The 25,981-nt window shown below is 47.8% G+C and overlaps 1 protein-coding gene across 2 annotated transcripts in view; it reads left to right on the plus strand.

The window, feature by feature from the left end:
• The window catches only part of ESYT2 (extended synaptotagmin 2), a gene marked incomplete at its 5' end in the record, with an annotated part of 73,351 nt that extends 47,773 nt beyond the window's left edge, over positions 1-25,578 (plus strand). The window contains 11 exons of one of the 2 annotated variants that reach the window (XM_081101857.1): positions 1,662-1,763; positions 5,202-5,264; positions 8,314-8,388; positions 9,117-9,203; positions 14,684-14,833; positions 18,379-18,764; positions 19,804-19,902; positions 21,329-21,460; positions 23,069-23,174; positions 24,186-24,235; positions 24,322-25,578. In XM_081101857.1, the coding sequence (XP_080957983.1) occupies positions 1,662-1,763; positions 5,202-5,264; positions 8,314-8,388; positions 9,117-9,203; positions 14,684-14,833; positions 18,379-18,764; positions 19,804-19,902; positions 21,329-21,460; positions 23,069-23,174; positions 24,186-24,235; positions 24,322-24,367 (1,296 nt within the window). In that variant the 3' untranslated portion in view covers positions 24,368-25,578. The remainder of the gene's footprint in view (positions 1-1,661; positions 1,764-5,201; positions 5,265-8,313; positions 8,389-9,116; positions 9,204-14,683; positions 14,834-18,378; positions 18,765-19,803; positions 19,903-21,328; positions 21,461-23,068; positions 23,175-24,185; positions 24,236-24,321) is intronic. The other variant, XM_081101856.1, reaches the window with a different exon arrangement.
• Between the last annotated feature and the right edge of the window lie 403 nt (positions 25,579-25,981).

Below are 25,981 nucleotides of genomic sequence, written 5' to 3' on the forward strand. Positions count from 1 at the left end.
CTGCCGCACACGTGGCTTCTGCAGCCCAGAACAGTGCACCTTGTTAGCATCGGAATTGTTTTGCTCTTAGAAAAAACCATAAAGTACGGTTTTTATGAGTAATGACTATAACTTGGAGAAGAAAAACCATATACATTTTCAGTCGTGGGAGGCCTGCTCTGATCCCCCACCACCATAGTCTGACCCTACTGTTCATTATAAATGTCCTATTGCTTTGACATATTTCTTAAAATATATTTTTATTGATCTTAGAGAGGAAAGGAGAGGTGGAGAGAGATAGAAACATCAATGATGAGAGAGAATCTTGATAGGCTGCGTCCTGCACGCCCCCTACTGGGAATGAGCACGCAGCCTGGGCATGTGTCCTGACCGGGAGTCGAACCATGACCACCTGTCTCAGGTTGATGCTCAGCCACTGAGCCACGCCAGCCGGGCTGTTTTGGTAATTTTTTGAGTGCCCACCACTTGTTCAGTGGATGGCCATTCTTGCTTTCTTTCATTGTGCTGAAGGCCAGTTTTGTTGACAGAAAGACGGCTGCTCCCAGATGCAGTGCCCCCTCCCACGATGCTGATAATGCTCACCCTCCAGGTCATTAGTGTGTCCCCGTCCCTTCCCGTGGACACGCAGGGAGCAGCGTGCCGCTCGGCCCTTAGCTGCACCTCAGGGTTTCACTTGGCCTCCATTCTGGTCTCAGCTCAGCGGCTGGACGGTGTGTCCTTTCCTTCATGAAGTCACACACCTCATTTCAGGTAGGACCTCTCAGGGTTCAAAACTGTGCATTACTTGGGCTTTGTGCCACAGCACAGTCGTGTACTCAGTGTATCAGGACGCTTTATTTAAAGCTTTCACAATTACAGTCTGGTCAGTCATCTATTTTTTTTTCATATTGGGAACATGTAATTGAACTCTGTCTATGTCATTGTATATATAGTTGGCCCTTGACCACCATGGGGATGAGGGCTGCCAACCCCACGCCGAAAACCCACGTGTGGCCTAATCCTCCGCTGACGAGGATTCCCTGCCCCGACAGGAATCAGCGTCCCGCGCAGCCCGGGCGTGAGCACCGGCCCCGCAGCTGCTCGGGGCCAGCTGTCCTGTGTTCCTTGGACAGTTTCTTTACCGATGTAGCTCTGACTTTCTCTTAAAGTGTTCACCTTTTGGCCTGTCTTCCAGTCTGAAGTCGGTGGTTTTATCTGTTCTAGTTTCAAATTGAGGGAAGTTTCATTATTATTTAACCTTTCTACAGAATTTCTTGTATGGTAGAATTTTTTGTTTTTAACCACAATAATGTTTGTTATCAAATCTTTATCATGCCTGATGGAAATGAATGTGATATATTTTAGGATATACAGAATAGTGTATCAGAAGGGACTAGGCTGCTCTTCAAAACTGTGTTTTATTACATTAAATTAAAATTTGAATGATGTCACAGAAGCAAAAGAAGCAAGTGAATCTATTAACCTCTGTTAAAGGGCACTCTGTGCGTGAAGCGTGCTCTGGCCAACGGGCAAAGGGCCTCCGCGGCGCTGCTGCTGCTGGGGTCGCTCCCCGTCCGTGGCTCTGTGGCTGCCCTTTGCACTCCTGTTACTGGTGCTTCTTGTGTGTGTGTTGATCACAACCCACCATTCTTTGCTTTCTCCTCCCATTTCCACTTCCTAAGAGTATCTACGAGGGAAACTTTGGGTGTGGCCACTTAAAAGAGAGGCGGGCGTCGGGACTCGTGTTCTGTGAGAACACTGCCTCCGTCTACAGAGCACTGTTTGTGAGTCCCCCATGCCGTCTTCCTCGTGTGCTGGTGGAGACTGCGAGAATGCGGCTGCAACTCCTAGTGCTCTCCTCGGTGGGGGAATGGCGTGGCATGCGTTTCACTTTTCTTGCGTGATTTCGGTGACTGTGTGTGCTTGCTTGGTGCTTGTTTTGTAAAATGTGCCGCGCTGTGACTAACATTGGTGACTACATCTGATGATGAGATGAACAAACCTCAGTCATGAGGAAGCCCAGGAAAAAATAAAATAACTCTTCCATGGAAAAAGTGAAACCACAGCGATTCATTGGGTTTTCTTGTGGTTCATCTCACTGTGAGATGGAAATTTTCTTTGCAAGCTTTCAGAAACCTCCCTCCAGTCTGCTTTCTCCTCCTGACCAAGCAGAAGCCTTAGAACTTGGCTTTCTTGGAGCCCCTCTGTGCCCTGGGTGGTCAGTGCAGACAGACGTGCCCTCGGTACCCGAAAGCATGCTCTCCCTCTTGCGAGCCAGCTCCTCGGGGCGGACAGATACTGAGTGCGTGACTCAGATCCTCTTGGGAACGGAAAGCATTTCCTGGAGCGGACAGTGCGCGTCTGACCTTGCTTGGGAAGCTGATCTCGTTCTGTCTGTTTCCCAGGGTCTGGCTGTAGCACCTTGATTCATGGCACTGTTCTTGGTGCCTTTAGCAAACACTTATTTTAGTTTCTTCGGGGTAAAAGGAAGCCACCCATGGCTTAGTTACTAGTCCAGAGGGTCACCCTTTCTTGGCTAATCACTGACTTACTAGCAGCTCAACAGCTGGTGAGACTCTTCGAGTCATTGGTCCTGGAGGCTGATGGGGTCAGGCTTTGCAGCTGTGAGGAGTTCTCATTTCTGTTTCCACATGAAAAAGAGGGGCAGGCAGAACGTCAAGAACAGGTGTATTGTCAGTGATGGCGAACCTTTTGAGCTCGTCGTGTCAGCATTTTGAAAAACCCTAACGTAACTCTGGTGCCGTGTCACATATAGAAATTTTTTGATATTTGCAACCATAGTAAAACAAAGATTTATATTTTTGATATTTATTTTATATATTTAAATGCCATTTAACAAAGAAATCAACCAAAGAAATGAGTTCGCGTGTCCCCTCTGACACGCATGTCATAGGTTCGCCATCACTGTCCTAGGTCATAGAGGAGGAAAGTCAGGACCTCAAGGGGTGGGCGAGGTTCAGGCACCCCGACAGTATGCGCCCCTCCACCTGCACTGTGACCCACGGTGGTGCTCATGGCACCTATTTTGCACCTCTCTTGAGTAAGAGTTTTCTGTGGCAGAGCTCCAGGACAGCTGCGGGGCCGGCTGCGTGATGGCGGCGCCTCCGCCAGCGACCTGTGCTTACGTCTTTTCATTCTGGAAACGCTCTGCCCTGCGTCAGGGCTCTAGTCGCTTTGTCAGGTTCTGCTGTGACCCTGCTCCGTCATCAACACTGCTTTCCGCCTCCACTGTCACAACCACACGCTCTGCTTTGTGATTCCGATGTTGGCGGTCACAGGGTGCTCTGTGAACTAAATTTGAACAAAGTGATTGTATTTTTAGACCCATTGGTTTTCACTGTGAAGGTGGGTCTGTGTTTTCTCAATTTCCCTCATGCCTGAGCCCTTTCCTGTTTCTAGGAGAGGCCTTAGCTGCCTGCCTCTCTCAGTCCTACCTCCTACCTGCTCAGAACACTCTTAATTTCCACGCGTAAGTGATTACCACTTGGGACCCCCTGTGGAAGCTCTAGAGCAACAGGACTCTGTCCAGACGAGATGGCCCTTCCGTTGCTGCCTGGAACTCTGCTCTCCTCCTTTTGGTCAAGTCCTGGGCTGCAGTTCAGAGGGACGCCATGGTGCCCTGTGACTCCTGGGGGTCCCCTCTAGTCCTTTGGCTTCCTGAGAACTCGTGTCTGCACAGCACTTGCCAGGGGTTCTACGTGCACCGCTCCCTTAGGCTCAGGTAGGAGACAGCAGGGAGCTGAGGGACTGAGGTGAGAGCCAGGGTCCTGGCTGGTGAGTGGCAGAGCTGGGGGCTGAGCTGGCATGTGCCCTCCCTGCGCTCCGTCCTAGTGTGAAGGGGCCTCTAACTCGGCTGTGGACGGGGTTTACCCGAGATGGCGTTCACGCTCATGCCCACTGCCTGGGAAAATGCCAGCTGTAAGGTGGAGCCGGGGGGGTGGGGGGGGTTGAGGCTTGTGCTTCCTCACTAACGGGCACAGGTGGCAGCGCTGCCCTGTTTAAGATGAGTGGCCCAGGTGGAAGGTGCCGTCACGTCTGGAGGCCTCATGCTGGGCCCCTGCCTAGTGCACCTGGACAATCCAGCCTGTGCCACCCCCAGGCCTGTGCAGCTTCCACGACCTCACACTACTCCACTGTCTCCCACCCCACCCCACCACCTCTGGCCCCGCTTTGCCAACATGGATGCAGGTTAAAGTGATGTGTACATTTTGTACGCAGCCCACTGTCTAGAGAACTTCAGGGAGGTTCTTGTCATCCCTCACACCTCAGGGCAGCGGTTCCCAGCCTCACCTGTCCAGACTCCCCCCAGAGATGCACCTGGTGGGTCCAGCGCCCTAATGCTGAGCAGCTGGCCGCCCGGCCGAGGCTGGCTTTCACGTCCCATTCATTCCTCTTGGCCAGATGCTCGACCTCCTTGCCCGGCCCAGCCTGCCACAGTCCCATTTCTTCATTATAAAATCTACTCTTTATAAAAAAATAATAAAATTCAGTTTGTCACTTGAAGTTAATTACAATGAAAATGATAAAATTTTTAATCTTACATGTTAGTCTTTGAAGGAGCTTGCAAAACAGCTCAGTCTTGTCCTTTTGAGGGCCAGAAAGTAATGAATTTACAGACTAATATTTAATAAAAGCAGGACATCAAAACTTTAAAGCCAGGAGAAACTTGATGAGCTAAGCTGCCTCCCCGTTTATACTTGGGAAGGAAGGAGGGGCGAAGCAGAGAAGGCCCATCTCTGCTGTGGGCCGGCACAGAGAAAGGAGAAATGTGGCAGCTGCTCTTATAGGATAGAATTTGGCTTGAGAGTAATCTGGGCATCTATGGCCCATTGGTTGATATTTAGATAAAACCCAATTATAGATATTTTAGGGGTTCATTCAAGCAAAGGATAGTAAATAGAACCCTTTCTTAAAGTAGCACTTGGATTTTTCAATCCCGAAGTTCAGAGGAATAGTAACCACAGAGGAGAAGCACATAGGTTTGTTACTGACAGATTAAAGGTTCCTTCTAAGATAAAATCGTGAGCATACAGAAAAATTTTACAAATGGTTTTTTTTAATGTTTCTGTGTAATTCTTGCTGGTGTTTTTTGTTTAAAGATATTTTTGTTCGTTTGCATAAGTTTTCATGTCGTTAACCTTACATAATCTCCTCATTGCATGTATGATTAACCCTTGGTGTGTTCATCTTCTGCGGGAAAGAGTAACCCGTTAGGGTGTAACCCCGGTGTCTTGAAGAAGACTGCAGTTCAGAAAGCTTTAAAGGTAAACAAATGGCTTCCCTTTGAAAGTTCATGAAGACATATTGAAAGAGATGATGCTTCAACCCTCGTGGTGTATTACTAATTAGTAATTAGTGGTCGTTAGAGAGAGCCTACTTTTGTTGACCAAGAATTAGTAGAGAATTTAAGTCAGCTCTGAAGAAAAATTTTATAAAGTTCCAGTATGATAAATTAGCCATCGTCTTGTTGACCTTAGGTAGCAATATCTAAGGTGGTTTTAAATGACCTGTTTCAGTTGGATTTGAATTTGTGAAAATGATGAACTAGAAGTTCTGTCTAAAATCTTACCCTGTCTTCAGACCTGGTTGGCAGGTGCCCCTTGTCACCGTGGCTGTCTGTTTACACATCACCTCTGCCAGTATGCTGAGTCAGGCCGGCTCCGCGGGTGGCCTGGAGCTTCTGGCGCTGTGGCCCGGGGCCAGGTCTTTGGAGAAGCTTTGCATTTCATTCATGATGGCTACTGAAAACTGAACTCCTCTCCCTAAAACCCCGGGAACATGTCCTTTCTGGCTAAATTGTTGAAGTTTTCTATGACTTACGATGTTTTATTATTTTTTCTTTGATTTCTTTGAACATTCTAGACTTAAATATTTGAGGGGAGAGTTTAAATGTAATTATTTTAAGAAAATTCCATATAAAGGAATCAGGAATGTTTTTAAATCAGTTTCATCTGGAGGATAAGTTAAATTTCAAAAGGGGGAAACGCTAATAAAGCCTGTTTTGTTTTGTTTTTTGATCCTCACCCGAGGGTATTTTGCCACTGATTTTTAGAGAGAGTGGAAGAGAGAGGGAAAGACAGAGAGAAATACCGATATGAGAGAAACACATCGATTGGTTGCCTCCTATACGTGTGCCCTGACCAGGGCCCAGGCTGGGGAGGAGCCTGCAACAGAGGTACATGCCCTTGACCGGAATCAAACCTGGGACCCTTCGGTCCACAGGTCGATGCTCTATCCACTGAGCCAGGCTGCCCAGGGCAGATAAAGCCCGCTTTGATGTAGCTCTTATTAAGTCCTTGCTGCACCTTGTTCGCAGTAGCTGAAACACTGCCCCTAAAACACTGTAAGGAGTGTATCAACAGGCTTTCCTCCCATTTCTGTGTTATGGTTGGAACAAAGCTGAGAACTGAAGATGGCTTGGGTTAGAGTCCAGCATGAATTAATAATTTATAGGACGGAAGTGACAGTGTCTTCTTTGCTGGAGTAGTGAGTACGTTAAATGAGATCATGCATGGAAAGGATTCCATGCAGCTTGTCCAATATGTTCATTTTAATGGTTATTACTTCACCTCATTTACGCCTAACAGCTAGCTTCTGGAAATGGTATCATGCCCATTTTATAGAACTGAGAACCAGGGTTCAACTAGATGAACTGTGGGTCTCACTAATCAAGGGGTAAGGAATTGAGCTGTAAGTTCAGGGAAGTCGTGACTTAGCTTCATGATATCTGTGTCTCTGAGTTGTGCCAAATGTGGAATCATAGTAGAAAACTTAGTGATTTGGAATCTAAAATGTCATTTATTTTAAGATACATCATTACTTTACGTACCACAAAGAAAGAAAACATGTCAGTAAAGGTTTGTTAGTGTTTATTTCATACTTATTAAAGACTTTTTAGGCTTAGGATACACAGATTTCCACCATGTCACACACATGCACGCACAGAAGGAAAACGGAAGCAAGCTAAGTGGGCCAAGGAAGTAGCCATTCCCCCAATACCTCGATTTTCCCAAAAGCAGGCACATAAAGTCAGCAATTGTGAGTTTCATTGCTTTCAAAGTAGAAAGTTTAAAAAAAAAGTCTTATAAATATTATAAGTTTTTAGGAATGAATGGCTACTTTTTCAAAGATGAAGTAAGTATATTAGTTAATATACTCAGCTTCTGAGTCAGATTCAAGAGAAGTTTTGGTTTCAGCAAGAAGAGGTAACTTCCCTCCAGCATTCCAGAATCTGGCAGGAGCTCTGCCTGCTCGCTACCTCCATCCAAAAGGGGGTCCCTGGGAAGGGGCGGGAGATGCCTCCCCTTTTCAGGCCAGACTGCACCTGCCACACCTGACTGCAAGGGAGGTTCAGAAATAGAAGCTTTGTTTGCAGAGGCCTGGGCCCAGTTCACATGCCAGGGTCCTATCGTCCAGGGAAGAGGGAAAGTGGACTTAGGGGGCAAGCGGCATCTCTCCCACGGTAGCCTGTAGCTTTTGAATTGTTTAACAGTATTTATTTCGTTTTACAGAATTCATTCACATCAAAAAGATGAACCAGAAAATAGATTATCGCAGTAGGTGTGGGCTAGTAATATTTTATTCCAATAATCATGAATTTGATGCTTATTTTTATCTTTGCTGCAGTGTTGTGGATTGACTTTAAAATTGTTTAACTAAAAACATTTTTGTGATCTAATTAATTTCCACTAACAGATATTTAATTGAATCTTCTGTGAGACTAAGTTATAAATAAACCTCATGTCCCATATAGTTGTGTTTTACTATGTTTTCTTCTATCAGCTAAAATATATGCTTCTTACAATTTTTAAAATTATATTCATACTGCTTAATTTAATGCAATTCTAGATTGCTGTTTATTCTTCCAGTCAAAATTACTTAGGCGCTGGCCAGTGAGACTTGATATCTGATAGCTACATGTTTGAACAGAAGATACTAAGTTTAAAATGTGAAAACATGTTTCTGACACTTTGTAGTATTTTTATTATTCCAACTAGAGAACTGTTCTGCATTATATACTCTTTTTTTTTAAATATATATTTTTGTTGATTTCAGAGAGGAAGGAAGAGGGAGAGAGAGATAGAAACATCAATGATGAGAGAAAATCATTGATAGGCTGCCTCCTGCAAGTCCCTCACTGGGGATCAAGCTTGCAACCTGGGCATTGTGCCCTTTCCCAGTTACTCCCAGATAGTCCCTGTAAACTGCAGTCTCAGAAGCAAATAGCAATGACTTAGTGTAGCCAATCGTTTCATGATCAGCAGCCTCTGTCAGGGTATTTGTTACTGATTTTGTCTTTTTGTTTTTGGATAGTCTGGGAAGAAAATAAACAGCAGCCCCAACCCGCTGGTGCAGATGTCAGTCGGTCACAAGGCCCAGGAGAGCAAGGTGAGGCCTTGTGTGCTGACCACTTCCTGTGACGTCCCTGTCACTCTCGCCTGTCAGGTGGTGACCCGCGTCAGGGGATGGTGCAGGTGTTGAGACCCCCATTTTCCATATCTTTCTTTTTTCTCAAATCAGTCATTTCATAGATTACTAGCTACTTAATTTGGTAACAAATATATTGTTCACTTTAAAACACAACATTAAAAATATCATGAATATGCTTTTGCTTGATTTCATGGGTAGGGGAAAGTTTTCTTCGAATGTTCTATAAATATTTTGTTTAAAATGTAACAAATGCAATTCTGTCGGGAGTTGTTGAGAGGACATCGCCGTTGCTGCAGTAGGTCCCACTTTCCTGATGCGAGAGAAGCATTTCAGGAACTGTTTAAAGTTACAGGCCTTTGTTCACACTCACCTGCTCACAGTTCGTTAGAGAAGCTTCCTGAATGCAGAGCTGTGCAGCCACGGGAGCCCAAGGAGGGCCAAGCCACACAGGGGGCCTTTGCCACTGGGAGGGCACACGGCTGGGGTCTCTGGGGCGCTGCCCGGCACACTCTAAAAGCTCGGGACTGTCTTTTGCATACTTTCCACAGCTGATACATAACAGCACGTGCTCAGTAAGTATGTGTCTTGGAGTTAATTAAAGTCATCCCTAGCTTCCAAACACATAAACTGATAAACACAGAAAGGAGCCACAGAGCTAAAAGCTGATTGGGGGATATTTCTTTCAGATTCGGTACAAAACCAATGAACCTGTGTGGGAGGAAAACTTCACTTTCTTCATTCACAATCCGAAGCGCCAGGACCTTGAAGTTGAGGTATTTTATTTGCATTCTTAAAAGATTTATTGAAACATAATTAACATGCAATGAACTGCACATATTTAAAGTGTATAATTTATGGACCCATCACCATAATCAGTAATTTTTTTAACTTCAGACTGTTGATGGAATGTTACTGGTATCTAGAAATGCAGTTGATTTGTACGCTGGCATCATATTGTCAGCCCTGCTGAACTTACTAGTTCCATAGTGCTTCCGAGGATACTGCAGGATGGCCTTCTACACAGGGAGTCCTGTCGTCTGCTAAGAACGACACGTCTGCTTCTGTGTTTCCATCCCGCTGCCTCTGCCTCCCTTGTCTTGCCTCGCCCTTCCGGCCTCGGGCCTCCCTGTGAGGAGCCCCCTCTGCCTCCTCGGGTCCAGGGGAGCCTTAGACCTGCAGCACGAAGCCTGAAGTTTTAGGGCGTTTCCTTCTCCTGCCACTAGATTGCTGAGAGTTTTGTCATAGTGAACGTGGAATTTTATCAGAGGCTTCTCTGCAACTGCTGAGGTGTCATCTAGCTTTCCCAAGTTTGTAAATATGGTGACTTTCAGACGTTAAATAATGCACACCTTTATTTGGTTTTCAAGATTTAACATTAGGGAACCTCACAAGCAAACCTTTATTAGGGGATGAGTTCACTTGGTCATCACGTTGTATCCTCCTTATGGATCTATTTAATTTGCTAAAATGTTGTGAAGAATGTTTGCACCTGAGTCCAGAAGGACACTGATCTATCATTTTGTTTCTCCGGCTTGTGGATCAGGATGATGATTGTAGAAAGAGTTGGGAAGTTTTCTCTCCTCTTTATTTTTCCAAGAGTCTATGCAGAATTATAATGCCCACCTGACGAGTTGATTACTTTATCATTATAAAAATTTCCTTTACGGTTCAATTAAATGATATTCTTTACTCTGTAATCGACTGCTTGATATTAGTATAGCTATCCCATCTTTCTTTTTATTGAAGTTAACATGCTTATTTTTTTCATCTTTTTTTAAACCTACTTGTAATTTATATTTAAAGGTGATGTCTTATAGACAGCATACAGTTATTGTTGATGTGGTTGGATTTAAATCTGCTACCATGCTATTTGCCCATTTGTTATCTTTGGCTTTTTTAATCTGATTTCTTTGGGAGTGAGCATTTTGTATAACTGCACTTTACCTCCTTTTTGGTTTATCAGCTGTAGCTCTGTGCTTGGTGTCGCGTGAATTAGTGATTGCTCTAGGGTTCCGGTCCCTCTGTTCCACACACTGGCCTCCAGAGGTATAAGGACCTTCCAGGGCATGCTTCTGTTTCCACTCTCCCAGAATATATTTTATTATTTTTGCCTTAAACAGTCAATTATATTTTAAAGACCTTTCTGGAAATCTAGAAAGTAGTTCTTCCTATTTAGCCACATATTTGCCACTCAGGTTCTTGCTCTGTTCCGGCAGAAGCAATTTCCCTTCTACCCAGGCCCTGTCACTGTTCCTGCAGGGCCAGTCAATGGGCTCGTCCAGTTCTTGTGTGCCTGGAAAGTCTGTTTCGCCTTCATATTTTCACAAGATACAGCATTTTGGCTACCTGTTTTTTTCTTCCACTTTCTGCCCTCTCACATTGTTTCTGATGAGGAGCCTGAACATTCCTTCTCCCATTTTTCCCCTCAAATGTCTCACCTGTCAGCCCCATCCTGTGTATTGTGGCCTTCCCGGTGTTCATCTTAGAAGCTGAGTTTGGATCTTTAGTTTTCCATGTCTTTCCTCTGCCTTCCTGCGTGTGTGTAGCCTGGGTGTGACAGCTTCTGTGCATGTCACAATCCCATTGTCTGTGTGGTTGCTGGATCTGTGGATCAGATATGACTGCTTCTTTTTTTTTTTTTTTTTTTAAATAAAATATATTTTATTGATTTTTTTACAGAGAGGAAGGGAGAGAGATAGAGAGTCAGAAACATCGACCAGCTGCCTCCTGCACATCTCCCACTGGGGATATGCCCGCAACCAAGGTACATGCCCTTGACCGGAATCGAACCCGGGACCCTTCAGTCCGCAGGCCGACGCTCTATCCATTGAGCCAAACCGGTTTCGGCAATGACTGCTTCTTTGGTTGCCTGGTAATTGTACATGTTTGCGTGCGGGGTTAGTGTGTCTTTAAATATTTTGGAGCTCTATTCTCATCTGGAGGGAAGGTACTTGGGAATACTTGGAGCTTTATTAGGCAGCCCGACAGCCTCTAGCCTTGGGATCTGGGGGCCCTAATCTGATGCCCCACACGCCACCAGGTTTTCTGCAGCCCCACGTGCTCTGGGATTGTCCTCTGCTCCTCCTGGGCTTGCGTCCTCCTGTGGTTGCTCCCTCGCATGTGCCCATTGGCTGAGATGCAGGGGTCCTCGGGGCCTCCAGCTCTCTGGGGCTCCCCCCTCTCTGGCACCTCCTGCTCTATGACTGCTTCTCCCTGTGTCCTCAACACAGGGGGACCGCTGGCCTCTGTGGGATCCCCATCCCGGCACCATGGCCTGGACTCTCTAGGCCAGTGGCTCCCTACTGCCCCCTTTACTCAGCGCCGCCTGGAAATTAATTTTTTTTAAATTTTAATAGCAATTAAACAGAAAGATATATGTATTAATGTTTCTACCTTTTTCGTAAAATATAGTAAAGAAAGGTGTAAATTAGAAACATTGAAGTTTGAAATTATGAAACTATTTATTGAACTCAGAATAGAAAGGTAATACAAAAAAAGTTAAAACAAATGCACCTGTGGCCATCACCGCCCCCCTGGATCGCTGCAGCGCCCACTTTGGGAATCACTGCTCTCGGCAGTGACCAGGTCAGTCGTCAGGCTCACCTCACTTGTTTTTAAGCTGAGGTGGGATGGTGAATCGGTTCCTGTTACTCCATCATGCAAAGCAGAAATCACCTCCAGAAATGACACCCTCAGGAGGAGCTGGCGGGTGCTCCTTGGATCCCGCCTGCAGCCCCAGGCTGTGTCCGTCCTCCTCTCACCTCACCTTAGCATAAAGGACAGGGGGTCACCCAGCTTGCACGGTCACCCCAGGGGCAGGCGCACGAATACCCAGGCTCGGCTATGCTGGCTCCCGTGTTTCTTTTTGCAAGGCCTCCTTTCCAACCTTCAGGCTTTGAGAAGTTGAAGGGCCTCTGCTGTTATCTTGTGCTGCTCTGATGGGTTCCTCAGCCCCTGAGACCTGAGGCCCGAGGGTCATGTCCTGCCCTGGGGGCCTCACGTCTCCCCCACAGAGTGCCTGGTCACTGCCGTGTTCATTGTTCTCTGCGTGTTTTATGTTTTCAAATTCCCCCCCCCCCTTTTTTTTTTTATAGAAGAGAGGTTTTATTTATTTTTGTTATATTTTTATTGATTTCAGAGAGAAAGGAAGAGGCGGGGAGAGAGAGAGAAACATTAGTAATGAGAGAGAATCATGGATCGGCTGCCTCCTGCACGCCCCTTACTGGGGGCGAGCCTGCAACCCAGGCATGTGCCCTTGACCGGAATCGAACCCGGGACCCTTCAATCCATCCACTGAGCCAAACCAGCTAGGGCCACATTCCCTTTTATACAACATGTATCTGTCTAGCTAATTTTTGTATTTGTTTAGCTCCTTTTTCCTTCATAAGTTGCACCATCCTTAAAACAATCTGTATTAACTGGATCTTGAATTTTAAAAAATAGCTTTTAAAGTTCAGTAAACAACATCACAATTATTTCTTTTTTAAAAACTATTTTTATTGATTTCAGAGAGGAAGGGAGAGAGAGGTGGAAACATCAATGATAAGAGAGAATCATTGATTGGCTGCCTCCTGCATGCCCCCTACTAGGGATTGAGCCTGCAACCTAGGTATTTGCCCCAGGAATCAAACCATGACCTCCTGATTCATAGCTCAATGCTCAACCACTGAGCCACACCAGCCAGGCCACAGTTATTTCTTTTAAAAATGCTTTTAGCCTTGACCAGTGTGGTTCAGTTGATTGGGCATCATCCCATATACCGAAAGGCCACCGGTTTGTTTCCTGGTCAGGGCACATGCCCAGGTTACGGGATCAATCCCCAGTTAGGGTGCATGTAGTAGGCAACAAGTCAATGTTTCTCTCTCCCCCTTTCCTTTCTCTATAAAAATCAATAAAAACACATTTAAAAAATAAAAAAGCTTTTGGATTACAGGTTATAAAGAAATTAGCAATCAGGCATCTAGGTTTTCATCTTAGATAACTCCTTTGACCGTCTCATGTAGCCTGTGAAGGCTCTTCCTCTGTTTGGTTATGAACTGTTTTGTGTCTCTCTAGCAGGAGCGGTCTAGCAGGAGCTGTTCCTGCTGCAGAGGTCATGCCGCAGAGCATCGCTCAGGAGGCAGGAGTTGCCCTGCATTTAAAGGAGACACTATAAATTTTCTAAACCAGGGGTCCTCAAACTTTTTAAACAGGGGGCCAGTTCACTGTCCCTCAGACCGTTGGAGGGCCGGACTATAGTTTAAAAAAAAACTATGAACAAATTCCTATGCACACTGCACATATCTTATTTTGAAGTAAAAAACAAAACGGTTGGGGCGAAGCTACCATCTGTGGGATTATGACTGAACGCCTCTAAGTCAGAATCCCGCCCAGGCGGAACGATACGGCAGCGCCGCGGGAGCCTCGGTTGGCCTCGGATAGCTGGTCCCCCGCTCGTCCCCGCTGGTGGGCCGTCGCCCCCACCCCCACCCCCCCCCCGCGGGCGCGGTGCACCCCCGCCGCGCGTGGGGACCGGGGTCCGGTGCGGAGAGCCCTTTGTCCTGGGAAGCGGGGTGCGGCCGGAAAGGGGGCCGCCCCCACGCCCTTCACGCAATGCACGTTCGTGGGGAACCTGGCGCTAAACCATTCGAAGATGCTTCTGGGTCGGGGTTTCGTACGTAGCAGAGCAGCTCCCTCGCTGCGATCTATTGAAAGTCAGCCCTCGACACAAGGGTTTGTAAAAAAAACACACAAAAAAAAAACGGGAACAAATACAATATTTGTATTTGCATGTGGCCCGTGGGCTGTAGTTTGAGGACCCCTGTTCTAAACAAATGTGTAGATTTTGAATAGAGAAGGCTTAAAAAATACCAAGAAATTTTTTCTCCATAAACAAGTGTCATCAGTCAAACTTGACACATTATACAAATGTGCATGGTCATCATTTTCACAGGGTTTAAGACGTTTCTTTCTATTCTTCGGGTTTGTTCAGATTGCTGCCTCTTAACTAGAGGTTCTCCTAATGGACTCCTAACCATAGTGTCCTTTTTCGCTCACAAATGTGTGATGAGGAAGTGACAGACACATGTGGCGCAGATGCAGTGTAGCATCACTCATTCCAAGGTGCCCTGTCTTCCCAAGGAGGTTTTCTGTTATCATTTAAGGAAACACTGCCTAAGGAAATGGTTGAAGTGTGTTTTTAAAGACTGGATTTGGACCTTTCTACGTGTGTCTTTACCCGCGGAGGTCAGTGTGTTCTGTGGTGTGTTTCCAGGTCAAAGATGAACAACATCAGTGTTGCCTGGGGAACCTGAAGATCCCACTCAGCCGTCTGCTCACCAGCGATGACATGACCATGAACCAGCGATTCCAGCTCAGTAACTCAGGTCCAAACAGCACTCTGAAGATGAAGGTCGCCCTCAGGGTACTGTAGTCTCCCAGGGGAGCACGGGGTGCACGGGCACAGGCTACCATGGCAAAGCTCTCAGGTGCTCTTCCACAGTGGACAGTACAGCCACAGGGCTTAGGACAAGGTAGACATGGTGACAGCCATGGGGCTCAGGACAAGGGTGGACAGTGATCACAGTGACAGCTACGGAGCTCAGGACAAGGTGGACGGTGATCACGGTGACAGCCACAGAGCTCAGGACAAGGTGGACGGTGATCACGGTGACAGCCACAGGGCTTAGGACAAGGTGGACATGGTGACAGCCATGGGGCTCAGGACAAGGGTGGACAGTGATCACAGTGACAGCTACGGAGCTCAGGACAAGGTGGACGGTGATCACGGTGACAGCCACAGAGCTCAGGACAAGGTGGACGGTGATCACGGTGACAGCCACAGGGCTTAGGACAAGGTGGACATGGTGACAGCCATGGGGCTCAGGACAAGGGTGGACAGTGATCACAGTGACAGCTACGGAGCTCAGGACAAGGTGGACGGTGATCATGGTGACAGCCACAGGGCTCAGGACAAGGTGGACGGTGATCACGGTGACAGCCACAGGGCTCAGGACAAGGTGGACGTGGACATGGCACAGGGGAGCATGGATAACACTGCCCATGTGGGAACTCAGGGAGATGATGGAGGCCTGGACTCGACTTCCAACAGAAGCAGAGTGTCCTGGTGGCTTGAGCAGCCCAGGGGTCCGTTCGCCTTCAGGTGGGTGTAGTTGACCGCATTTTAGACTTTGGTCCAGAAAGTATGCTATCGGGGTCAGCAGAGTTTTCTGCTAAGATTAAATCTTCAATAGTCATTCAGAAGAGAATTTAATAAAATTCTACAAGATGGTAGAAATTACCCCAAATTTTTTGTCCAAAAGATAATAATTCATTTGTAAGCATCTAAGGAAGTATCTAATCTAATAAAAGAGAAACATGGTAATTGGCGTACGACTGCTACCCTTCCCATTGGCTAATCAGTGAGATATGCAAATTAATTGCCAGCCAAGATGGTGGTAACCGCCAACAAAGATGGCAGTTAATTTGCATACTCGCAATGATGAGAGGCAAAAGGGGAAGGACTGAAGAATGGTGATCAGCAACCCAGGCGGCAGGCAAGAGTTGGGGGGTAGGCAAAGGCCGCCTTTCCCCACCCCCCAGGCGGTGATCGCCATGGGAAAGCTGGGGTTGCCGGCTGGCCTGCGGCCCTGATCGCCATGGCAATTGGAGGGCAGGAGGGCCGGAGTGCAGGCCAGGTGGCAACAGACCCCCGCCATGGCTATCAGAGGGTGGAAGGGCTGGGCGCAGGCCAGGCATCAACCCCGGACCCCGCCATGGCAGTTGAAGGGCGGGAGGGCCTGCGTCCCTCGATTGCCAGGGCGATCGGAGGGAGGGTGGGCCGTGTTGCAGGCCAGGCAGCAACCGCGGACCCCCACCATGGCAATCGAAGGGAAGGAGGACGGGGCGCAGTCCAGGCAGCAACCCCGGACCCCCACCATGGCGATCAAAGGGCGGGAGGGCGGGGTGCAGGCCAGGCATCAATCCCGGACCCCCACCATGGCAACTGAAGGGCGGGAAGGCCTGCGCCCCTCGATCGCCATGGCGATCCGAGGGCAGGAGGGCGGGGCACAGGCCAGGCCGCAACCCGCACTCCCGGAACCTCTCTTAAAGGTTCTCTTAAGGCAGTTGGCAAGGGACCTCGGAGAGCCCCAGGGGGCCCTGGTGCCAACAAAACTGAGACCTGGGGCGGCTCTCCCCAGGAGGTCCAGAGAACAGCCACTGCAGCCCGCCCCCACCCCAGCGCAAGGCATGGCATGCTGGGCCCGAGGACCCACCCCCTCCCAGAGGCCTCTGGCTTGCTCATGCAGCCCTGGTCACATCACCAGAGCAGCTATAAGGCACAGAAAGCACCATGGACAGCCGCTTGCTCCCACTTGCATTTGCAAAGACAAGGCCGGAGGGTGTGAGGGCCGCTCACATCTCCTTCTCCCTCCTTTTGCTCCTCCTCTGGCTCCTTAGCTCGCCCAGCTTCTTATCCAGGCTCCTCTGCAGCTGGGCCCACTTGGCGGGGTCCAGGGACTGGTCCTTGGCCCCACTGCCAGTGAACAGCACTCCCTCCCAGCTGATTCTCTGCGGGGTGTGGGCGCGGGCCCTCTCCCCACAGCCATGGATCTTGGGCAGGCAGTGGCTGAGGCAGTAGCGGTGGCTGCAGTGTGGGCAGAGCTGTCCCGGATTACGAGAGGGATGTCCGACTACTGGTTTAGGCCCAATCCCTGTAAACTGGCAGGACATTTTTCAAGGGGTCCCAAATTGGAGAGGGTGCAGGCCAGGCTGAGGAACACACCCTCCCCCGTGCACGAATTTCATGCACCGGGCCACTAGTTAAAAATAAAACTGGCAAACATGAGAGAATGCTGAAACTCACTAATTTTAAAAATGCAAATTAAAATGGAGAACCACCTTTTTAAGGAATTAAGACAAACTTGGTGTGTGGGGTGCTGTGGAATGTGCTCCGTGGTCCCAGTCAGGACCTGGTGGGCACAGCCCCTCCTGACAGTGTCTCCAGGCCATAGGTCACAGAGCCCTGGGGCCAGACCCCCTGGAAATCGGACTTTCAGTTAAAATGCACAGTGTGGGGAGACCATGAATATGAAGCTGGCTGCTGCAGCTTTACTTTGTAAAAGCAGGAAAAACTTCTAGCCATCACAGTGACCGCAGAATGCAGGAGCGTATGGAGTCTAACTCTGCTCAGTGGACTGTTGTGTATGTTAAAAGTAAATATTAAGCCCAGTTTGGCTCAGTGGATAGAATGTCGACCTGTGGACCTAAAGGTCCCGGGTTTGATTTTGGTCAAGGGCACATACCTCGGCTGCAGAGTCCTCCCCGGCCTAGGCCGTGGTCAGGACTCGTGCAGGAGGCAACCAATTGATGTGTTTCTCTCACATCAGTGCTTCTCTCTGTCTTTCCCTCTCTCTTCCACTCTCTCTACAAATCCATGGAAAAATATCCTCGGGTGAGGATTAAAAAAAATAAAGTAAATATTAAAAACTAGCAAAGTGAATGTGGGCATGGGCTGCTCCCCCATCGATGCTAGGAATTTGGGGTAATTTTGCTGGGTAGAGGTGTCCATGACTCTCATCCTTCCCCAGGGTTGCTGGTGGAGGCGAGACTATTCCACCTGGGTAGGACGAGGGACCAGGCAGTGCAGGGCAGCAACTCAGGCTCTTCCAGTGATAACATCACCCACAACTGTGCAGAAATTTGTGCAAATGGAAGAGGCTGAAGAGAATACACAGAAATGATGTGTACATCATAGAAGTGATACTTTGACCACTTAAACTTTGTTTTTTAAAGCTTTCTGTAACATCGTATTACTTTAATAACAGAACAGGTGAACAGGTAGACCAGATTGTCCATATTGTTTTATGCTAAGTTTTAAATGAATTGGCAAGTGAATAGATCTAAAGCATTCATGTATCAGGCTATTACCAGTGTCACTGATTTTAACTTATTTATTTCCACCTCTAGGTACTCCACCTCGAAAAGCAAGACAGGTCTCCAGACCACCAGCACTCAGCTCAAGTAAAGCGACCCTCAGTTTCCAAAGGAGGGAGAAAAGTATCTGTCAGGTCTCAGGTGTCCATGTCACCAGGCGCTGGGGACAGCAGCCCAGCCCCGTCCACTCCAGTCCTTGGAGGCGGTGCGAAGTCCAGCGTGGAGGACAGAGCCCAGCCTGCGGAGACCAGCCCTCAGGGGCCTCGAGACCTGGGCAGAAGCGCCTCTAGCCTCCATGGCGGCGGCACCGGCTCCCCCAGCCACATCTTCATCAAGGAGCCCACCCCCAGCATAGCCTCGGACATATCGCTGCCCATCGCCACGCAGGAGCTTCGGCAGAGGCTGCGGCAGCTGGAGAAGTAAGGAGATGCTCTCTTGCTCTCACCCAGGCAGCGCACGCCCATGTGCTGTGAGGCTGTCTCAGCAGCTAAGAGGCTCAGGGGCGGCACCCTTTCAAAGGGGAGCCTGCCGTTTTCCAGGCCTCCCTTCGGCTCATTAACGGTTAGATGGCGATGGGGTCGCGGGTCCCCTGAACTGCAGAGGCTCTAGTGCTGCTGCCCTCAGGGCAGGAAGGCAGGTCCAGAGCTGAGCTGCCCGACAGTGGGAGCAGGCTCTATTCGTTCCGGTTTGCTCAGCACCCACTGCTGGTCCCCATCGCTTTTGATTTCTTACTTAAGCCCCACGATCCCTAGATAAGGAGGAAAAACAGTCTGCAGGCACCACAGCTTCAGATGGTAGTCTTGTCCCCTCAGTGGAAGGAAGGAAGGTGCCCTTGAGGTGAAGCATGTGTTCTTGGTGTCGGGAAGCAGGCATATGTGTGGCCTCTGTGACATGCTCAGTGCACTGGTCTCCTTCGCACCTTCTCACTGCCACTTATTTTTGAGAAAAGAAATCAGTCCCTCCCCTTCTCTTGCTCTAAAAGGAAATAGAATTTTAAATAAGAAACCGCTTTTTCACCGGAGCTGGTCTTGGGGGACCCTGAGCCAGGCAGTCATTGGTTACCTTAGAATCTGTGCTTTGACCTTGAGAAGCAGAAATTGAGGGGGGTGTTGTGATGTCACCGATGCCCTGTCGGCGAGCATCAGAGCCAGGATGAGGGGTTCTGAGAAAGGACGCGTAGATGTGGGCAGTGACGGGCCCAGAGGCCACAGCATCGGGGTTTGTAATTAGGAGACGACCATGCCTCCTTTTGCTTTGGACCTTAACTGAACAAGCTCTCAGTTTTTAATTATTAAGTTATGTTAACCTCAGCTGAGTAGGATTTGACTGGTTGATTTGTCCTCAGGTTCGGTGTGTCCTCTAGTCTGCATGAGTGAGCTTGGCTTTCCTACCGAGTCGGAGCGGTGACTCGGGGAGTAGGTCCGGGCAGAGCTGTGACTTCCCGCTTTGTTTCCTCAGTGGGACGACGCTGGGACAGTCTCCCCTGGGGCAGATTCAGCTGACAATCCGGCACAGCTCGCAGAGGAACAAGCTGGTGGTGGTCGTGCACGCCTGCAGGTGAGCGGCGCTCCCTTGGGGGCCTCCCTCCAGGGCCTCCCAGTGCTCGCAGTTGGATCTCCTGTGCCCACTGTTTATTCCTTCTTCCTTCTCAGTATTGCTTCCTAAACATTCATAACCACTGGGTTGCTTGGCAACACACCCTGGAACTGTGGGTACGTTGCTACTCCCTGCTATGGGTGTTTAGATGGTCTAAATACTGAGTACACTCAATAATGAATGTATTTTCTTTTATTGAAGTGTTCTTTGAGGGTTACATTTCTAGGAGTAAACTTATAAATTCAGAGGACCTAGCAATTGATGGGTCATGGTCAGTTTTGCCGTAGTCTTTCCAGGAGACCTGGGCACCGAGGGGCTTGGCTTGCCTTTCCCCCGTCAGGAAGGGGTGTGACGTGAGGTGACAGTGTGACTAATGATGATGGTCGGGAGCTATTTATGTGACTTGCCTGTCTCTGTAGTAGTTGTGATGTAAGTGTGTTTACATAAATATTTGATTCTTAAAAAGCTGTTAGAAACAGAAAAATAAAATGAGTGACATTAGGAACATGACTATATCGCTGTGGAGCTCAGCTCAGTGCGTATGTGTGCAGCACCTTCTATGTTCTCCTACTGAGATCACCACTGGGAAACACAGCCAGGAGCTGGGTTAGAGGACGCCAGCCCAGTCCCTGCCTAGATCCTCAGGTCTGTCAGCAAGTGGATAAGGTGAAGAGGCTGCGTACAATTGATACAAACAATAGTCAAGTTCCTGTGGCTTATTGCTGGTCTTAAAAACATCACCAAAGTTCTAAACAAAGACCCAAAACACTTCTAGGAAGCATTGAGATAAATGTGAGCTCTACACACATTTACGAAAGATGAAAAAAGTGAGATCATTAATTTCCCAGCCCGCTTATTCCAGTTTCAGGTCATGAGTGACCACATTGCCTTTCCTTGCAGCTCAGGGCACAAGGTGGGCACCAATCCTAAGCAGGATGTCCCTCCATCTGGGGGCCACTCACACCTGCACCTGTGCTCACTCAGACACGTTAGAGAGGCCACTCACACCTGCACCTGTCTCACTCAGACACGTTAGAGGCCACTCATTCCGGCACCTGTCTCACTCAGACACGTTAGAGGCCACTCATTCCGGCACCTGTCTCACTCAGACACGTTAGAGGCCACTCACGCCGGCACCTGTCTCACTCAGACACGTTAGGCCACTCACCTCTTGTGCACATCTTTGGGATATTGGAGGAAACCAGAGTCCCCGTAGAAAACTTATAAGACACAGTGCAAGCTCCACACAGTTCTACTGAGGGAATTTTTTTCTCGGGAACTTAACAGAACAACAGTCCTCGAGGACCTGCTGTAGAAAGTATGATGTGATGCTAATTGTCATCTTCCTAGAGTATAATGCCTGCTGTTCTTTGGTTTGTTTTACAAGAAACCTCATTGCCTTCTCTGAAGACGGCTCTGACCCCTACGTCCGCATGTATTTGTTGCCAGACAAGAGGAGGTCAGGGAGGAGAAAAACACATGTGTCCAAGAAAACACTGAACCCCGTGTTTGATCAGAGGTATGGACTTCACTTACCTGGGGCAGGTGTTGGTGTAAGTTAGGAGGGCCTCCCAGTGACGAACCATTGGCACACACCCAGCACTGAGAAGTGGAAACTCAGATTAGTAGGCGCGAATACTCTGAATTTCATGCAGAAGTGACAAGTTGTGAACATGGATGGCGAGACTAGTGATTAGATAAAGAACTGAGTTATACATCAAAGCCGAGAATATTAAAATGCATATATTTCTCAAAATAATAAACCTCTATAACATCTTAAAATATAACATTCTTATGAAAACAACCAGTTTCCAAAACAATTTAAAAAGTGAAAAGAATGGCATAATTGTTTCAGATTTGCAAATCTCTTTCATGGTCTGGCTTAACAGAGGCTCATATCTGCTTCTGTGGTCAGTCTGACATGGCTGCCCCTGAGAGGTGCTCAGGCACTTAAAGAGTCTCCATCTGCAAGTTTGGTGTCTTACTCAACAGTCCTGTAGCTCAAACCACCAGCATTTGGGGAAATAAGATTGCATGGTATTGATGTCTGCTAATTCAGTTTACACTTCCCCTTTAAAGGTACTAGACCCGTGGTCAGCAAACTGTGGCTCGTGAGCCACATGCAGCTCTTTGGCCCCTTGAGTGTGGCTCTTCCACAAAATACCACATGCGGGCGCGCACGTACAGTGCGATTGAAACTTCGTGGCCCATGCGCAGAAGTTGGTATTTTGTGGAAGAGCCACACTCAAGGGGCCAAAGAGCCGCATGTGGCTCTCGAGCGCAGTTTGCCAAGCCGCAGTTTGCCAACCACTGTACTAGACACATCATATTTTTACTGACAGGAACACACCAAATGCTGATGTGGGCACCTTGTATTTGTCAGTCTTCTTACTCTGCGGCAGCAAAGAATTTGAGATCCACGTGCAGCTTTGGGTCTCTAGCTGCCGTGGCGCCGTGGCAGCACCGGCCACGTCTTTGCCAGAGACCCTGCCTCATGCGAACCACACACACTGCTTCGAGGACCTGCCTCCCTGAAGGCATTTTAGTTTGCGGCCTCTCCCTTCAGCCCCTCATGAGGCTTAGAAGTTGCTCTCCTTTAGGCTTTAGGGAGAGGGAGCCTGGCCTTAGCTGTTGAGTCGAATATAACATCTGTGATCCCACATCCTAGCTGCCCACCTTGTGCATGGGAGCTGCAGGCCAGAATCTTCTCTTACGTTCTAAACCAGCCGTGGGCAAACTACGGCCCGCGGGCCGGATCCGGCCCGTTTGAAATGAATAAAACTAAAAAAAAAAAAAGACTGTACCCTTTTATGTAATGATGTTTACTTTGAATTTATATTAGTTCACACAACACTCCATCCATGCTTTTGTTCCGGCCCTCCGGTCCAGTTTAAGAACCCATTGTGGCCCTCGAGTCAAAAAGTTTGCCCACCCCTAAACCCTGGAAAATACTTTGATGTTGTGTTTTTATGAAATGCAGGCCCCAAACATCTAGCACAAGAACCCTGTTTTATAATAAGAAATGTGACATTTGGAGTGGTCTCGTAGGCAGGAGTGTCATGCTCAGTTACGGGAAACTGCAGCAAGATGATGGAGAAATTGAGGGAAGGGCCTCTTTCTCTGTCAGCTTTGAGTTCAGCGTCTCGCTACCGGAAGTGCAGCGGAGAACGCTGGACGTCGCCGTGAAGAACAGTGGCGGCTTCCTGTCCAAAGACAAAGGGCTTCTTGGCAAAGTAAGTCTGAGCGGACCCCTGTGAGACCTCAGCCCCTCCCCCTGCGCCTGGTAGACCATAGTACATAGGTAGGCGGGGTGAGCGTGCTCTGCGGTTAATAGTAGACCAGGAAGACTGCATCAGCTAAGATGTCAGTACATTGTGAAGACATTTTAACTGATTCTGTTGTTTTTACTCATTCATGTTATTGGCTTATTAGTCATAGTAATACCATGAACTTATAGTTGAAGAAAAGGTTATTTTAAAAATATTTTTTCAAGTATCACAGTGAAAGCAAACCCAAAAGGAACACATTCTCTTCCAGTTCTACCTCCTGACGAACCAGCTGTGGTTTTTCCTAACAAATAATTGGCTTTATTTCTTTGAATTTTTTTTTAATCCTCACCTGAGGATATTTTTCCATTGATTTTTAGAGAGAGGGGGAGAGAGAGGGAAAGACAGAAATACCGATATGAGAGAGACACATCGATTGGTTGCCTCCTGCACATGCCCCAACCAGGGCCCGGGCCGAGGAGGACCCTGCAACCGAGGCACGTGCCCTTGACCGGAATCGAATCCGGGACCCTTTAGTCCACAGGCCGATGTGCTACCCGCTGAGCCAAACTGGCTAGTGCCCTTTGAATTTCTTTTAGTCTTTGTCCATATCCACATGTAATTGTTGCATAAGAATGTACATTCTTTAATAATGTACACAGAAATAAGTTAGGGAAGAGAAGGTTTGAATTGCAGGTGCCATTTGTGGCCAGTGCACATCACCTTTAGTGCCTTCACTGGCCGTGCACCTCTGTCCCCGCAAAGGATCTCCCCTGAGCTTTCCTAATAACCTAATGTTAGACGGGTGGATAAGGCAGACTCTTGGGTAGGACCCCCCATCCTGGGGTGAAGCACACTGAAAGGTGAGAGCCTCACACTAAAGGAGCACACAGTGCTGATGAGACAGGGAGCTGGGCGAGAGCAGAGGTGCGGGTCCGAGGGAACGCCCCCACCTCTGACACACTCCCTCACCCACAGGTGTTGGTTGCTCTGGCGTCTGAAGAGCTCGCCAAAGGCTGGACCCAGTGGTGAGTGTCCTTTCACAGGCCACAACTGATAGACTGACTGTCTAAGGCCGCCACCCTGACCTGTCTGTCACTTCCTGTGCCCTCAGGTATGACCTCACAGAAGACGGGACGAGACCCCATGTGGTGACGTAGGCCACGCTGGTCAGGGAGCTCCCTGGGTATCTGCCACCCTGCGTGCTCGGAAGGCGCCTTCCCCACACACCAGTGCTATTTTTATACTTCATGTTCTTCGCTTATCGTTTTATATAACGTGGACATTTTAATCATATTTGGCCAATGTTACTGTTAACTTTTGTATGTCTGACTTCCTGTAGTATTTCAGCAGTTATCACTGTGTACAATAGGACGTAGTCACTGCGGTGTTGTGCTGGGCTGTGTCCAGGAGGCAGGTGTGTATATGCTTCGTTGTTACCTTGTTTTGTGTGTCACTGAGGCACACTGTGCCATGTACATAGACTCTATTTTTTATAATCTCTATAAACTTGTTTGAATTCAGAAAAAAATGGTTTAAGGAAATATATATTTTTTCTTCTAAGTCTTATTAAATTCTTATGACAAATAATCATTTTTGTCTTTGCAAGAAAAGTTCTCAGTGACTTATTTTGCGCTGTTTCTTTTTTAAAAGAAAAGCTGAAAGATTATTAAATATTTGTATATCTCTATCCATAATCAGTGAAAGAAAGTATTCAAAAAATTAACTTTCATAACTGTAAAATGTGTTATTGAGAAGTTGGTTGAAGTGTTTATAAGAAAAAATGTTATATATCTAAGTTGCATAGACTATTAAGAGAATTATCACGGTTCATTAATCATAGTGTCCTAATTTGAAACTTCTTACACCCATGAAAATGTCAAGTTTTTTTTTAATTGCTTGTTGTAACTTATTCATGAAATAGTGCACATAAACACAATTATACTTTTTCTAAAATATAATACAAATTTTCAGTGTTAGCTGTTAGGTCATTGTGAAATAGTCTATCATGAACTTTGTGGGTTTTCTGTGTTTCCCAGCCTGTAAAGAAAGACAAGCTTATGTTGTCACCATAAAGGTTGCGAGGTAAATCGGGGTGAGGAGATAGGAAATTGCATTAAAAGCCGATCCCTGGTTCATGCGTTCGTCAGTGTGACATCGCGCAGGACAGAGGTCTGAGCTGGTCCTCGGCTCCATTCTGCTTTGACGGGCCGCAACCAGGGTGTCAGCACAGCGGCGCTTGGATGAGAATCGCCATTTCCTGGTTTCCTTACTTCATGCCATGACTGACCTCAATATTGGAATATTGTGACACAATTATTTTGGAATATATTTTTCTTCTTAGATTATTAAAAGCATGTTTTATATCCTGAAGCGTGTCCTTGGGGGTCACGACTGTGTCGCTGTGCGCAGAGGCTGCGCTGTGCAGAGCAGGTGTGAGTGGTATGCGCTGCAGGAGCAGGTGCCTCCTTAGCTGTGTGAACATTCTAAAATTAGGCATAAGCATCTCGGGAAAGAGTTTGGTGGTTGAAGTGGGAGATCTCACCACAAATCCCAGGGGCCCTAGGTGGCTCAGGGGACCAAACATCAAAGTGCCTGTGGTGGATGCTGATGGTCCCTTCGCCCACACCTGCCTGTCAGTGGACTTTGCTTGCTTTACTTCACACACTGATCCATGGCTTTATTTATAACTAGAGGCCCGGTGCACGAAATTCATGCAAGGGGCTCAGCCCTAGCAGCCGCAGAAGGACATCCAAAAGGTCATTTGGTTGTCT

The sequence above is a fragment of the Myotis nattereri genome, assembly GCF_964212035.1.
Source record: "Myotis nattereri genome assembly, chromosome: 11".
In the NCBI taxonomy this organism is placed as follows: Eukaryota; Metazoa; Chordata; class Mammalia; order Chiroptera; family Vespertilionidae; genus Myotis; species Myotis nattereri.